The sequence below is a fragment of the Herpailurus yagouaroundi genome, unplaced genomic scaffold (genome assembly GCF_014898765.1).
Source record: "Herpailurus yagouaroundi ecotype Mexico unplaced genomic scaffold, PumYag 162520, whole genome shotgun sequence".
NCBI lineage: Eukaryota > Metazoa > Chordata > Mammalia > Carnivora > Felidae > Herpailurus > Herpailurus yagouaroundi.
In genome coordinates this window covers 25264-41957 of record NW_024423242.1, presented here as the reverse complement: position 1 = coordinate 41957, position 16694 = coordinate 25264, and the positions used below count along the sequence as shown (strand labels likewise).

At 40.3% G+C, this 16694-nt stretch overlaps 1 protein-coding gene and 1 pseudogene across 1 annotated transcript in view; one reads left to right on the top strand and one right to left on the bottom strand.

The window, feature by feature from the left end:
* Positions 1 to 12839, bottom strand: part of LOC121026808 (histone-lysine N-methyltransferase SETD2) — a 29942-nt gene extending 17103 nt beyond the window's left edge. Inside the window, exons 1-3 of the mRNA XM_040469589.1 lie at positions 12824 to 12839; positions 6791 to 11154; positions 3501 to 3632 (exon numbers count right to left, since the gene is read on the bottom strand). Coding sequence (XP_040325523.1) covers positions 3501 to 3632; positions 6791 to 11109 — 4451 coding nt within the window. The 5' untranslated portion in view covers positions 11110 to 11154; positions 12824 to 12839. The remainder of the gene's footprint in view (positions 1 to 3500; positions 3633 to 6790; positions 11155 to 12823) is intronic.
* On the top strand, positions 908 to 2216 carry LOC121026809 (phosphatidylinositol N-acetylglucosaminyltransferase subunit C-like; annotated as a pseudogene).
* Positions 12840 to 16694: the final 3855 nt, after the last annotated feature.

The following is a 16694-nucleotide window of genomic DNA, read 5'->3' as shown; positions in this document are numbered from 1 at the left end:
CAAACAAACAAACAAATGAGATACCACAGAGCTTGCCCATGTGCAGAAATAGGAAACAAGGCCCACCTGAGGAAAGGAGAATAAAACAGCTGAGGATGACTAACAAGAAAGGTGGATTGCTGGAAGATGGAAAGGCAGGTTGTTGATATACGATGAAGAGCTCTGCATACCAGGCTAAATTTGAACCTAATCCTGACAACTACTAGAAGTTTAAGTGTGAGAAACATGAGAAGAAAGATATCCTATACTTCCTATCTCTTTAGCAAGGCTGGCAGGAAAGTCAGAAGAACGCAGAGACCAGAGCTACACTGTCAACTTAGGAGAATAGGGCTAAGTCTCACGTCTCCTCTTCTTACATGCGTAATGTCATCTCTACTTTCTTTTTTTTTCTTTTTTAATTTTTTTTTTCAACGTTTATTTATTTTTGGGACAGAGAGAGACGGAGCATGAACAGGGGAGGGGCAGAGAGAGAGGGAGACACAGAATCGGAAACAGGCTCCAGGCTCTGAGCCATCAGCCCAGAGCCCGACGCGGGGCTCGAACTCACGGACCGCGAGATCGTGACCTGGCTGAAGTCGGACGCTTAACCGACTGCGCCACCCAGGCGCCCCTCTACTTTCAATTTAGATAAAGGAATTGCCAAAAATGCTTTCTCTTTAATTTTCTGAGGTATAGGTTTTGTTCTCATAATACTTGAACATGAGCAAAACCAAAATCTGGGCCTTGAAAGAAAACAGTTCAGCAACCCCTGGCGCCCCGGATGGGGAAGGAGGCGGGCGGCCGCCCTTCCCGGCCACGCAGCCTGAGGAACTGCGGGCAGGAACTTGGCCGTACTGTCCTGCCTCAGAGAACAAACTCATCTGTTGCAGGCCTAGCCTGGGTTGCTGCCTTTGAAAGCAAGGGAAGGTCAGTGCAGTATCAGCCACCACCCAGCATGGGATTTCCAGAGAGGTCTTATTTCAGAACTTTGTAAGGAACAAGAACCACGTGGACTTCTGCGAGGGAGACTGAGCTGGCCTGAGTTTGAGGGAGAGGGTAATGGGGACCCAGCCTGTAGCTGACACTAAGCAGGCCAAGTGGCAGGTCTTGTACGAGCGATAGCCATTTCCCGATAACCACATGGACCGGCGTTTCCTGGAAGAGCTCCGGAAAAACATCTACGCCCGGAAATACCAGTACCGGGCTGTGGTCTTCGAGTCGAACGTGGTGATACAGCAGTGTGCAGTGTCTGTGTGTTTGTGGTCATCTGGTGGTATATGGATGAGGGCCTTCTGGCCCCCCAATGGCTCTCTGGGACTGGCCTGGCTTCTTCACTGATTGGCTATGTTTTGTTTGATCTCATTGACAGAGGTGAAGGACGGAAGAAGAGGGGGCAGACCCGGTGGGCTGACTTGAAGAGTGCCCTGATTTTCATTACTTTCACCTACGGTTCTTCCCCAGTGCTGAAGACCCTGACAGAGTCTGTCAGCACTGACACCATCTATGCCATGTCAGTCTTCATGCTTTTAGGCTGCCTCATTTTCTTTGACTATGGTGCCAATGCTGCCATTGTATCCAGCACACTGTCCTTGAACATGGCCACCTTAGCTTCTGTCTGCCTTGCCTCATGCCTGCCCCGTTCCCTGCATGCCTTCATCATGCTGACTTTTGCCATCCAGATTTTTGCCCTGTGGCCCATGTTGCAGAAGAAACTGAAGGCATGTACTCCCCGTAGCTACATGGGTGTCACACTGCTTTTTGCATTTTCAGCCTTGGGAGGCCTGCTGTCCATTAGTGCTGTGGGAGCCATCCTCTTTGCCCTTCTGCTGGTTTCCATCTCTTGTCTCTGCCCTTTCTACCTCATTCACCTGCAGCTTTTTAAAGAAAACATTCATGGGCCTTGGGATGAGGCTGAAATCAAAGAAGACTTGTCCAGGTTTCTCAGCTAAGTTAGGAACTTCCATTCGGTCTTAAGGGAAGCGGATAGACTAGCCTCCCGACTCATACAACATTCGAAGGCAGAATCCCATTCTGGAAGCAACATACTATTGTGGGTAGGGGAACAGAGATCAAAAGAAAAAGCTAACCAAGAGCGTGAGTGGTGAAGGTGCTTTTTCTTTCTGTTATTTTGTGGATGAAAAAGCTTTCTGGGACCCTCTTGAATTATTGCCTCATTACTGCTGTAACAAATGAAGTGATGTGGTTTCTATTAAAAAAAAACCAACACATCCAAAAAATAAAAAGAAAAAAAAAAAGAAAGAAAACCATTCATCAACACTGAAAACAAAGTATCTACACTATAAATCACCTTAATATTCTTTCCATGTTAAAAAATAAGGATACTGGGGCACCTGGATGGCTCAGTTGGTTAAGCGCCCAACTCCTGGGTTGGACTCAGATCATGACCTCACGGTTCGTGGGATTGAGCCCTGTGTCAGGCTCTACACACTGATAGCTCAGAGCCTGTTTGGGATTCTCTCTTTCCCTCTCTCTGCCCCTCCCCCGACTCGCATGCTCGCTCGCTCTCTCTCAAAACAAATAAACATTAAAAAAAATTAAGGAAACAAATTTTTCATAAAATTGGTAAAAAATCTTAATCACACAATTTTCAATGTAAAGATGTTTACCGTTTATAAGAAAAATGCAAAAGCAGGGGCACCTGGGTGGCTCAGTCAGTTAAGTGTCCAACTTTGGCTCAGGTCATGATCTCACAGTTCACGAGTTCAAGCCCCGCATCAGGCTCTGTGCTGACAGCTCAGAGCCTGGAACCTGCTCCGGATTCTGTGTCTCCCTCTCTCTCTGCCCCTCTCCTGTTCTCTCTCTCTCTCTCTCTCAAAAATAAACATTCAAAAAAATTTTTTAAAAAAAGAAAAATACAGAAGCAAATATCTATCTTTGAAAATTAATAATTATGAGTTAACTATAAATAGACTATATAAAGCAGCCAAGGGAAAGATTTAGCTAAGTCTGCACGTGTAGCACTGAACAGGTCTCCAAAATTTATTTAATTAAGAGTGTATGAGAGTGTGTGAGAATGTGTGAGAACATGTGTGTTTGGGCCAAGGTGAGGGAATAAAACTCAAAAAAGTACATATAGAAAGATTTCATTTCTATACATAAAATGAGGAAATATTTTGGTATAGGCATAAAAATTATCTGAAAAGACTACAAACAGAGAGACTGAGGTTTGGAAGTGGAAGACATTTTACTTTATACCCTTTTGAAATGCTAGGATTTTATCTTATTTGATAGTAAAAGCTAAAAAAGACCAACATTTGCCTCTCAGGACAAACATAAGAAACAAAAGGTTAAGGGCTACTTTACAGAGCACTTAAAATGTATACTATAATGAATAATGCAAGGAAAATTTGTCTCCTTATAAATGCTATTATACATTGGAGATTTTATTGCTTATAAATAATACTAGGTAAAAGAAGAAAGGTTAAATTTTATTCATTACTAATTAATATTTTGGGACATTTAACAGAATGAGCAAAATCAGAGCATTTCAATTTACTTACCATTCAATCATGAGGAGTCGATTAAGACAATCTTCCCCACATGCTATTTCACCTTGCGCTCTTTCATCTTTAGAAAGAGGTGCACACTCACACTGCATTCGCTTAATATCCCGATGTGATTTATTCTTCTTTCTATTAGATAAAATTTTATAAGAATTGGTTTAAGAAATCTCCTGGTAATGATACAATGTACACAATCAAATATGTGCTAAATCTCATTAGTTTCATATTTAATGATTCTGGTTAAGTTAAACATTCAAAAGGAAGAAAAGAAAACATCTAATCACTAGCAATTGTGAAACTGAAAACACTAAGAATTATGTTACACAAACAAGAGGCAACCTGAGCCCTGGCAAGTGGGAAGATAAGAGTTCAAGTCTATCATTTTGGACTGAGCCCTCATTTCTCAGTCCAAGTCAATTAAACCTCAAATTCTGAGCAATTTCAAGGGTCAACTGTCCTACTGGGCTCAGGAAAAATAAAACACAGGAAAACTCATGAGGATCAGAAAGTAACACAGCTGATGAAAGTGAAGTTTAAGAATGAGTCCTCCTGGGGGTACCTGGGTGGCTCAGTTAAGCATCCAACTCTTTTTTTTTTTTTTAACATTTTACTTATTTTTGAGACAGAGAGAGAGAGAGAGAGAGAGAGCATGAACAGGAGAGGGTCAGAGAAAGAGGGAGACACAGAATCTAAAACAGGCTCCAGGCTCTGAGCGGTCAGCACAGAGCCAGACGTGGGGCTCGAACCCACGGACCGCGAGATCATGACCTGAGCCAAAGTCGGACACTTAACCGACTGAGCCACCCAGGCGCCCCTTAAGCATCCAACTCTTGATTTTGACTCAGGTTATGATCTCACAGTCATGAGATTGAGCCCCGATCAACACAGAGCCTGCTTGGGATTCTCTCTCTCTCCCTGTCTCCCCTCCCCTACTCTCTCACTCTCTCAAAGTAAACAAACAAAACATATAAGAATTAGTCCTCCTGGATGGACAAATAATGGTTGAGACACAGCAAAGAAAGAAAGGCAGAGGAAGAAAAGGAGTTGCTAAAAAAAATAAATTTAAAAATAGGTAATTTTTAATTAAGAGTTTAACTCAATCTTTCAGAGAGAATCTTTCAGTAACACTGTATTTCTAAAAATCTTGTTTAAAAGAAAACTGAATAAGAAAAGAATGAAGTATAATTTATAGAACTGTATTACAGAATAATCAGGTATTACAGAATAATCAGAGGACTAAACTTTCCCAACCGACTAACTGATTTGGGAGTAAAAGGGGAAACTGTTCAAAATGGGTTAGGTTCATAAATACCTATGCCAGAGTTTGCAAAGAAAAAGTGAAAATGTGATTATTTCCTGGCCTTTGTGTTGAACTTTCTTTTGTTAAAAAAAAATCAGAAATGAAGAAGATCTCCTTAAGATTAGGGCAGTCTGACTTACTCTCCAACTATCAGACAGTGAAGAGCACCGCTGTTCTATGTGGCTGTCTTAATCTCCTAACTAATCTGCTTTCATCTTCAACATATGTTCAATGTTTATAAAGTACCTGAAGAGTGTCTTGATGGTTTCAACTACCTATGAGTAAAACAAGAATGACTCAGCTGTTTCAAGATATAATTCATTAATGAGTATATGAATATTCTCAGCCTGAAGAAATCAGGACTGAAGACAAAATATCTGTTTACAAGTACTTTAAGAATTGTAATTTTGAAGAATCAGCAGTAGCTTTATTTTGTATTGCTCCATAAGGTCAGATAAGGACTCATGGCCACAGATTCAGGTAACCCTATTTTCATTAGACCTAAGAACAATTTTTTCACCATCTTCAATACTATTTTTCAATAATTAGTTTTCTTGGTGGCTCCGAAAGGCCCAGCATATAACAATAGGCTCTTTAAAAATGTTCCCACTCTAAAAAGGCTCTCCAATGTTTCCACCAACTAGATCTTTTTTTTTAATGTTTATTTTTATTTTTGAGAGAGACAGAGCACAAGCGGGGGAAGGCAGAGACACAGGGAGACACAGAATCTGAAGCTGGCTCCAGGTTCTGAGCTGTCAGCACTGACCCCAATGTGGGGCTCAAACTCACAAACTGTGAGATCATGACCTGAGCTGAAGTCGGACACTTAACCGCTGAACCACCCAGGTGCCCCCTCCACCAAACCAGATCTATAATGCATATATGCAGGTGGTAGATTTATCTGGATCTCAGTGCTGAGTAAATCCCAGAGGGTTGGGTTGATTAGTTTTACTTCTATTCTTTTACAAAGACCCTGGAAGCTGCATCAATGTACTCACACAATTCCTAAAAACTACTACTTAAAAGATTCAATATTTTAAATTTAAACCTAATTTACTAGATAGAAGAGGCTCTCTATATCATAAAAAGGTTTTTGTTAAAATATGAAAAACTTCTCATGAGACCTAATTTTACCTTAACCAGTGAAAAAATTTCATTAAACAAAAAAATTTTTAACGCTTAAAGGGATGATGGTTAAGCAGATTTTCAAATAGAGGAGAAATTTCCAAAAGGAAAATGGATGTAAGACAGATTTTTTTCAAAAAGGCATATTTCACATATATTCATACTAGAAAAATGAAGAAACTGTCGAGGAAGGGTGAAAGAAAGCAGACTGAGCAGCTCTGCTTTGAAGGAGTCTGTCTTCCATTACTCCTATTCTCATTATCCCCTTGTTTCAGGTTAGGGGTCTTTAGGAAACCACTATACCACTTATTTCTAAAATACTGGTTATGCTATTGCCAAATGTAATCAATTAGCAACAGACTAAAAAACAATGAACAGAAAATGATGTTCTAATGTGGTTCCCGCTTTATAAAGCATCCGCTTTATAAAGCATCCTTCAAAGACACTTCATTATGAACATTTTTCAAAAGGAAAAAAATCCAGCACAACTACTTTTTTCTTAAGAGCAGACTGTTTTGCTGGGACTTTATTTTGTGTTTCATCAGTTTCACATGTAAAAGGAACTTAAAAATAGGGCTGGCCTAAATCATACTTTCAGAACCGAAAAGATAATGAGACCAAAAAAAAAAAAATTTTTTTTTTAGACATCCCCTTCCTGTGGGGGGTGGAGGAAGGGATACTGAGGGAAGGATTCTGCCATCAAATTTAAATAGGTGAATAGGCTTTTTAGACTTTTTAACTTATATCCTATTATGCAACTGTATTTCATACAATTGACCTCAATATGTTCTGAACTGTTGAAAGCTAACTTTTTCAACAAAAAGACATTAAAATTTGTTGGACAAGCATTAATTAAGCTTACCTTTCTGTTAAATAAACATTTTCTTCAATCAGATCAAAGTAACAGGGCATCTTCCCTTGCTTGGCACATTCTTTCCATCGCTGTGGGTCCCTGAAATCCTCCATGACACAGGAAGGCCCAACCAGTGCTGAGCCTGGGGGCACTGCCGTTTCTCCCTGCTCTACTGCCACTCGAACTTTCTTTCTGTCCTGAAGTTCACCATCGCTTTCAGAATCACTCTCCAATTCCGGTCTCCTTTTTTTAGGAGGTCCTCTATCTTTCATATCATTTTTTTCTAAGTTTTTTGAAAGATCTTTCTTTTCATTCACAGCTAAAGAGTCCTTAATGGAATTGCTGCTTATTTCAGGTGCCTGCACGGACCCCTTGTCCTTCTGAAGGGATAGAAAAAATTTACTGGACTGGCTTGAAAAGTGAGACCCTGCACATTGATCCCAACTGTCCTCCTCTTCACGGTCATCTGTTAAGGAATCTGGTACCTGCCCTTGAATTCGATCATACACAACCCCTGTTCCAGGAGGTCTACCTGCTGATCTTGGATCCCAGTAGCCGTTACCTTGCCAGTAATTACGTGTCCCACCATAATGTTCTGCACTTTGCTGATACTTGTGCCCACCACAGGCTCCATAGCTGCTGTCAGGTTGCTGATATGTGGTAGTAGGCTTTTCTTGTTGAGAGAATTCCCACCCTAGGTTCCTGAGCTCTTCTGATGAGCGGAAGCCATCCACTCGGGAGATCTCACAAGAGGAAGAAAAACTCAACTCTGTTTTTCCCAGTCTACTATCTGGCCTGTTAGGGAAAATGGTTTGTTGCCGAGACTTATTCGGGATGTCTTCAAAATCGTCAGAAGAATAAACTGGCAGCTCTTCTTGCTGCCTAGAGGCTATTTTGGCTTTTGCTGTTTCCTCGGAATTTGGATGACCTAGAAAGTCAGATTTCACATCTGTATGACTTGTACTATCAACCCCGTCACTCTGAGGATGAACAATTTCAGACAGGTGGTTATCTATCTGTTTTCTGCTGGGGTGTGTAAAAGAAATTTCCGGATTCTTCTCTGTTCCTTTATGATGGAAGAACTTCTCAGTCTGAGAACAGGGTTTACTTGCTACACTGTCAAATTTTTCCTCATATGAATGTCTCCTCGACTCCAATCTCTCATCTTCCCAGTGGTCAGAATAGTGTCTGTAACTTTGACTACTCCGAGAAGAACACGGACTGGTTTCTTCCGTGGGCAAAGTAGAATTCTTTGGGACTACCACAACAGACTGAAGACGGTTTCTTGGAAAACTGCTATCATCAGAATCTGTATCTTCAGAGTCACTTTCATCACTTGAGCTTTCAGAAGAACCAGAATAATCTTCATGGACAGTGGATACGATCTCTGAGGCGTGACCACTACTGTCACATTTTAAGGTATATGTTATGCCATCACTGTCCTCCATGGTTAAATTCAAGTCACAAGAAGAAAATACAACTTCTGAGTCATCAGAAGTATGAGCATGTCCTCTCCCTCCTTCTTCATCTAAAGAGATTTCTGACCTTCCTCTTCTCTCAAGCACTATGGAATTCCCTTCTTCTTGAGCCTCTTGCACACATTTCCCAGAGAGCCCATTATTATGCCTGTTTTCCCAAGAGGCAAATCCCCTTCCTGAATCAGGAAGGCCGCTACCTACTTCTATGATGGTTTCTTTCTCTGCATGCTTTACAAACTCTGTGCTTTTACTCTTCAGCACAGCATCCAAAACTGGAGATGCGTTCTCTCCACATTGTAAGAGAGTTAAACTGTCCACTTTTACTCCTGGTGGCAGACTCTGAAGAGATGAAGCAACGCCTGAACTCTCTATCGGTTGATATATGTCATCAAAATGATTAACAGAAGCTGAACTGGTGCTACCAACGCTCTGCTTATATTCTTCACGTGCAAATTTTGAGTGCTGATCTGTCAGATTTCTATTATCGCATATAACTGTTTTTGATTTCAAATGCACATTCATAAAGCTATTTGAAGAAATCTTCATAACTGAAGGCTCAATCTTTTCAGCTTCAGAATGACGCAAAGAAGGGTTGTTGTCATTTGAAGTACAGTATAGATCTGAATCTTTGGTTTTACAACAAGAAACTGCCATATCGACTGGTTCTTTAATTACAGTTTTGGAATAATCTATAGTCGTAACTGGCAAAGACATGAGTTTATCTTGGTGTGGCGACACTGTAGGTTCTGTTTCTCTAAATGGGCTTCCTGACTTACTACGCAGCATGCATGTATTGTCTGAGTCTTTCTCTTTACATCTATTAATATTCTGAAATCCATTTGATGAAAGCATGCATGCTTTGACCAAAGGGGATACCTCTGATCCAGTCACACTATCATCAGAAGACATCAAAACAGTGTCAGTTTTAGAAGTGCAAAATGTTGCCAAATCAGATTCTGCCCCAGGAGATCCATTTATATTTAATTCTATGGGACAATAACTTCTTAACTGATCATTCTTCACTTTAGATAAAGAGTCTAATTCCTTAATACTATCATGGCTATCATGTCCTATAAATTCAGATTTAAAAATAAGGGATTCATCTAGCTTTTTAAAAGTAGGTGAATCATTTAATCGATTTGATGGTGATGGAGACCCAGTCTTTTCTCTTTCAGGAATTTTACTAATCATTCTTAATTCACTACCTTTTGAACAAGGAGCCTGTAAATTAAAAGAATGAGATGATCTGATTTCCTCATTTAATTCTGTACAACAGAAAGAATTCTTAAATTTATCGGACTTGGATACAGACTTTGAAAGGGCAGATTTGTAACGGGAAGCACTGTTATCATGCTTGGAATAGGATGAGCCCCGTCGGAATCCCAGTTCATTAGGGGGAGAACAACATCTTTTCATTGCTTCATTTTCTGAAGTCCTTTTGGATTCTCTTTCTACTTTTGAAGAATACTTTCCTCTTTTCTCCATTTCTAAGTAAGAGGACTCAGTTTTGCAGTCCCGATCAGATTTAGAATAGGATGATGATGTCCTTAGGTCTCTGTAAGAGAAGGAATGGGATGAGGTGCGCCTTGAGTAGGTCTTCTTATACTCCTCTTCTGAGTCAGAACTCTCCCGAGCTCTGTTATCTGTATATGTCCGAGAATAGCGAGCTCTCTCTCGGTAAGGGGAACTCCGATGGTAGCGACGATCAGAGTCATAATAATGGGATCGTTCCGACCGGGAATAGGATAAACTAGTTCTAGAGCCTCTGTCAGATCTTGAACGAGATCTGCTCCGCCTTCGCTCTCTCTCTGATCTACATCGAGAAGATATATACCGAGTATCTCTTTCAAGTTTTGAGTAGCTAAAATATTTATCATCTCTCTCTGTTTTAGATCGTGAAGATTTCCCTAAATCCTCACTTTTTAAAGGTGCTAAGTTCTTTTTTGAATCTCTTTCCTTTTCAATGCTTGCTGAAAATTTTAAATCGTGTGATCTTTGACTTGAGGAAGTCCGTACAGAATCTTCATCAGATTCTGAAGCAAGAAAGGTGCCTTCGGATTGTGAGGATTTCTTCTTAGAACCTGTTTTTTTAGAGCCCAGATTACTCTTAGAACTATCTGGAATTTCTTCTTCCTTCCCAATATGGGAATCTTCTTTTTGTGAGGGAGTATCTGCTTGCTCATTCAAATTCTGAGTTATGTGTTCTTCTGAACTATTAGATACAGCGTCCTGCTTAGTGTCCACGTCTGAAGATTCTGGTACAGTCGTAACTGGTGGTTCCTTCAGTGTTCTAACTGCTACATCTACCGGTGCTGTCATCATAACTGGGATTGGTGTGTGTGGCAAGGCCACTGGCTCTGTTACTGGTGCTGGTGAGAGTGTCGTGGCCTGGGGAGGTGGAGGTGGTGGAGGTGGAGAAGAGGGTGGTGAATCTACAGTTGTTGATTCTGCTATGACTGCTGGTAATGGTACTACTGGAGGAGGTGGAGACACCACTGCTGTGGCTGTAGTCAGCAGTGGCCTGGACGTCACATGAAGCAGGTGTTTCTTAAAATGAATTTTGCCCAATTCTACCCTTGATTTTGGTGGGGAAGATTCTTCTGTAGTAGATAAGGTATCTCCAACGTCCATTTTAATTTTAGGAGTCAAGTCTACTTGAAGAGGTCCAGCTGGGGAGTTTGGAGTATCATTTTGCTTTTCATTGCCAAGTGCAGTCAGAAACCTATTCTGCAAAGTTTTCTTTGTAAGGCTGAAGCTGAAAGACACCTTTTGTCGTCCCTGTTCCTCCAAATTAACTTTTGTCTTGGTGCCTTTAGGTAAAAATCGACTAGAAGCAACACCTTTGAACATTGGTCCTTTGAAGAAACCTGTTTTCTGCACATTTTCAATCTTTGCCTATAAGTGAACAAAACAAGCAGTTACTACAACAATAAAGTTACTTTCAAATGGCTAGCATTACAGTTTAAAATGTCAGGAAAATGAAAAATCCTCTTTAAGGACAGTATGAATTTCACTAAGCTAGATAAAACTTCATTATAGAAAATTTGAAACATACACAAAAGTATAGAGAATAGTATAATAAACCCTTAAGTACCCACCCCAAGTTTCAACAATTACCCATACTTTCCTATTTTTGTCTCTTACATAAAGAATTTATCTGTTTTGGGGCACCTGGGTGGCTCAGTCGGTTAAGGGGCCGACTTCAGCTCAGATCATGATCTCGCAGTCCATGAGTTCGAGCCCCGCGTCAGGCTCTGTGCTGACAGCTCAGAGGACTTTTTAACGAGACTTTTTAACGAGAATAAAAAAAAAAAATCCAACATGTACTTCAATATAGAACACAAAATGACATGTAGATAGAGAGCAATAATTAACATCTCAGTGTGGAAAATAGTTTGTTCCTGTGTTCTGAGAAGAAACATCAGAAGCCATTATAGTGGTGTTCTGGCATCACACAGAATCACTTAGGTGCTTCATAAAATACAGATCTGCAACACAACTAGATCTAAGGCAACAAAGTATGTTTTGTTTGGTTTTGTTTTTGGAAAACAAGCACATGAGACAATTCTGATGGACTTTACAGATGTGAAAAACCACTGGTCTAGAGCAGTCTCCTATCTCGTTTTATAGATGAGGTAAGCAAATGAGGCCCAGATCTTTCTGCTTTGCTATAAATTACTCTGCCCTGGCACACTACCACTGTCTCTGCCCGGGCCTCACACACTCAGGCCATGCTGATTTATAGTCCAACCCTACTCTAGGAGCAACAACTACAAAGTATATACCTAAGAAAATTTTTCCTTCCATCATTTGCCAAACCACCAAAGGAAATGGTAGGCTTTAGAAGTTAAAGGCAAAACCTAGGTGGTAGAGAGAACATCAGAAAAATCTATAAGAAACAAACTCAAGTCTAAATTAAAGATGGTACACTGGTCATCCGCAATATTTTTTTAATGGATGTTCTTTAATCAACTCTGGTTAAGAGAATAGTTTTCTCCTTCAATATGGTAAAATCTGCCATCAGTTTTAAACATTATACACTAATCAAGTGAGAAAAAAAATGTTCTCTCATGCATTATCATAAAGCAGTTGTCTTCGAATATTTTTTAAGAAACAGAATGCACTTGTGAAATGAAATCTTACATGGTAGCTCAATATATAAAAACAGGTAAATGCTGTCTCCAGAGCTCCCAGCTTCCTCTACCTTGCCTAAAGCTTTTGAAGCTCCATTTTAAAAACCATTTCCTTGAGATATACAACATTCCTCCTTGGAATGGAGTTACTACAGATTCAAAAATTCAGCAAAAACTATTTCTTCATTTCACATTGAAAATAATAGCTAGAGGGACCTGGCTCTAGCCAGGTCAGTGGAGGCACCTGGCTCTCAGTCAGTCAGTGGAGCATGCAACAACACTTGGTCTTGGGATTGTTGAGTTCGAGCCTCAAGCTGGGGGTAGATAGTACTTAAATATAAAATCTTAAAAACCAAACAAAACAAAAACCATAGCTAAATTTTGAGTTTTTAATCCAATAATCATTGAATAACTAGTTAAATTATACTTACCTCATTTTCTTCTTCTCTATTGCCATCCAGCCAAGAGAGCATGCAAAAGAATAAAAAGAAATCATAAATACTAAAAACAATTGAAATCAAAGTTTTTTATTATTAAAACCTAGGATACCGACAGCCTATAGGTTTTTGACATGAGCTGTTCATTCCTTCAAAGTTTCAATTACATTTAGTACAGCAAATATTTATTGAAGATAATACCAGCACTGTGAAATAAAAGGTGAACACAGTCCCTGCCCTTAAAAAGCTTAATGTCGGGGCGCCTGGGTGGCGCAGTCAGTTAAGCGTCCGACTTCAGCCAGGTCACGATCTCGCGGTCCGTGAGTTCGAGCCCCGCGTCAGGCTCTGGGCTGATGGCTCAGAGCCTGGAGCCTGTTTCCGATTCTGTGTCTCCCTCTCTCTCTGCCCCTCCCCTGTTCATGCTCTCTCTCTGTCCCAAAAATAAATAAACGTTGAAAAAATAAATAAATAAATAAATAAAAAGCTTAATGTCCTGTAAAACAAAATACAATTTTGTTACAAAGTAATTCCAACATAATGGAATAAATACAAAGAAATACGTGCAGTGTAACAGCAAAGGGAGAAAATGCAGTTTAATAACTCAGTTTAGTAGAAGAATAGGAAAGCAAAAAAATCCTTCCTAATAGAAGAGTAGTTCCTGAAGATACATTTGTAGGGAGATCCCAGGCAGAGGAAGATTCCCCACAAAGGCAAAGAGATTAAAACGCAGAACAACATGTGCAAGAAAACTATAAACAGTTCAGCATTACCGGAGTATAAAGTGTAAGGCAGAAAGTAGCCAATATAGGGGACAGTAGCCAAGTCCACAGACAGGTTTCTCATAAGGAGAAACACAGTTCATTTAATGGATTAGGGTTCTCAATCCTTTGTGGTGTCCATTCAGCAGTCCCTTTGCTGAACACAAGGTATACGCTCTGCTCCACATCACAGCATGTGGCTCTCCGAGCTCACAGTTATGTTCTAAAAAAGGTAACCACACTGTGTCCTGAGACTGAGGAATCAAAAGCCAAAAGTCTGGTGTACACCAGTGTGCCAAGGCATCCTGGGGAAAAGGAAGCTACAAAAGGGCTTTGGATGATGACAGCCAGATTAGGATTTTAAGCAGACCACTCTGCAGGCTACATGGCAAGACTGGAGTATAATCAGCTGTTTGAAATGTCCCTTAAAAGAAATGTACAAAAACCTGGTCTCCAAATGTAGGCTTCACTCCATCATAATTCAGTCCATTCACCAGTGTCTACATAGCCATACAAAAACCAAGTAATGAAGAGGGGGAAAGGATGGCAATACAAGGATGAGATTGGAAGCGAGGTCAAGGTTAAACACTTTTTTCCTATTCCAAAACCACTAAACACTTCACAGATGCAATCTGAGAACAACTATATTTCATTAATTCTGTGAGGTACATTTTCCCCACATATAACACCTCTGCATCATACTATCAATAACATCATAGTTTGATTGGCAGAATGTTTTCCTTTCTTAGTGGTTCATAAGATAGTTGTGTCTTACAATCCATGACCTACTAGATTTGATTTAAATTAGTATCATGTGGAATTTTTTCAAGAACATAAAAGGTACCTGGACATGTCAGAGCATTTGGAAGGTCATTCCTATTTATACTCCCTTTTCAGTGGATATTCAAAGAACTGCTTGACAGAGATGGCAAGACATTTCCCAGAACCTGATAATAAGATGTTTGTAATAAAAAGAATATAAGCATGTACAAAAAATACGGGGGGAAATATAAATTTCCTTTTAATTTTCTCATGGCAAAAGCATTTCAATAGAGAAAATTCAAATTACAAAACAAGCAAAAGGAAGAGTCCACAATCCAACATCCAGAGACTGCTGTTAACACCTTAGTCTACTGAGCCCTCTAATGCTTCTTTTGTGTACGTGGTTGTCGGTGGGGGCGGGGTGGTACTTAAACACAGATCTTTTTAAGTATAGCAATCATACCATACAAGCCATTCTGTATCTTGCTTCTCTCCCTCATCACAAATAGAGCAGGTGAGCAAACAAGGTGTTTAGATCACAAAAAGTATGGAATCACTACAACAGATTGAAGGGAATGATCTTGAAAGAAGGGGACACAGGGGCACCTGGGTGGCTCAGTCGGTTAAGTGTCCCACTCTTGGTTTTGGTTTGGGTAATGATCTCATGGTTTCATGGGTTCAAGCCCCATAACAGGCTCTGTGCTGCTTGGGATTCATTCATTCATTCATTCATTCATTCATTCTCTCTCTCCCCTCCCCCGCCACTGCCCCTCCCCCACTCACTCTGTTTCTCCCAAAATGAATTAAAAAAAAAAAAAAGAGGGGCACCTGGGTGGCTCAGTCGGTTGAGCTTCTGACTTCAGCTCAGGTCATTATCTCATGGTTTATTGGTTCAGGCCCCACGTCGGGCTCTGTGCTGACAGCTCAGAGCCTGGAGCTTGCTTCGGATTCTGTATCTCACTCTCTCTCTGCTCCTCCCCAACTCACACTCTCTCTCTCTCAAAAATAAATAAAGATAAAAAAAATTTTTTTTAAGAAAGACAGAAAGAAATACAGATAAGTGAAGACACAGTTAAGTTTCAAAATAAAGTAAGCATTTCTCTCTGACATCCTCAGCTGAAAGTTGAGAGAAGAAACAGGGCAAAATACTTAAACAAAATTCAAGTGTAAGAAACAGAAATGGAAGTGGACTATATTACTAATTTATATAAGAGCTTATCAGCACACTTATTCTACTTGGCTGGCAGCATTAAACTATCTAGAAACAACCAGAAGAAACAACTGGTGAGTTACTCCAGGAAGCTGGATGGGACAAGAGAGGTAGAAAGCAAGCAAGATGAGAGAACTGAGGGCATTCCCAAGAATACTGAAATGACTGACCTAGTAATCCATAGATAACAGAGAAGAGAGAAATCTGGAAGAAGCTGATAAACTGAAGGAACAGGGTAAGGGCAAGATACTTGAAGCTTCAAAGAGTAAATGTGCTGGAAACCAGAAAGTGAGGTAAAAGGGTGAGGTGAAAGAACTGGAAATTCTGGTCAGAGTAACAGAGTTAGGGTACATTTCCAATAATGACAATAGCTCGCTGTGGTCATAGAAGCAGACTGCCACTGCAATAAGAGGACAAGACCTTTTTGAAGAAGTGAAATTGTGAGGCCACAATTAATAGCAAGAATCAGTCACAAACGTTTAATAACAAGGAAACTTGTTTTGGTAAATAACATAACATCATGTCAAGGGAAGGCTGATGGAACAAAGGTATAGAGTCCCCAGGATCTCTGACATGAAAAATAATGAGGCATGCGCAAACAGGCATTTAACTCTTTAGCATAAGATTGTGCTGGAACGGCCTTATTTCTTCTTTTGAAAAGCTACTACAGAAGAAAAATCAGGAATATTGAAGCAAGCTGTCAAAAATGTACAGGACAAATATTTGCAGCTTGCCGAGGAACTGTTTCAAGAATGTTGATTAATCTGGGTCAACATGGTGACAAATCTCAATGAGGTCACAGGGCACATGTGGAAAAGGAATTAAGAGATTCCGGGGCGCCTGGGTGGCGCAGTCGGTTAAGCGTCCGACTTCAGCCAGGTCACGATCTCGCGGTCCGTGAGTTCGAGCCCCGCGTCAGGCTCTGGGCTGATGGCTCAGAGCCTGGAGCCTGTTTCCGATTCTATGTCTCCCTCTCTCTCTGCCCCTCCCCCGTTCATGCTCTGTCTCTCTCTGTCCCAAAAATAAATAAAACGTTGAAGAAAAAAAAAAAAAAGAGATTTCATCACAGCAGTTCGAAGATCCAAAGAAATGACATGATTATTAAAATCAACCCACTAACTACCCAATCTCTCTG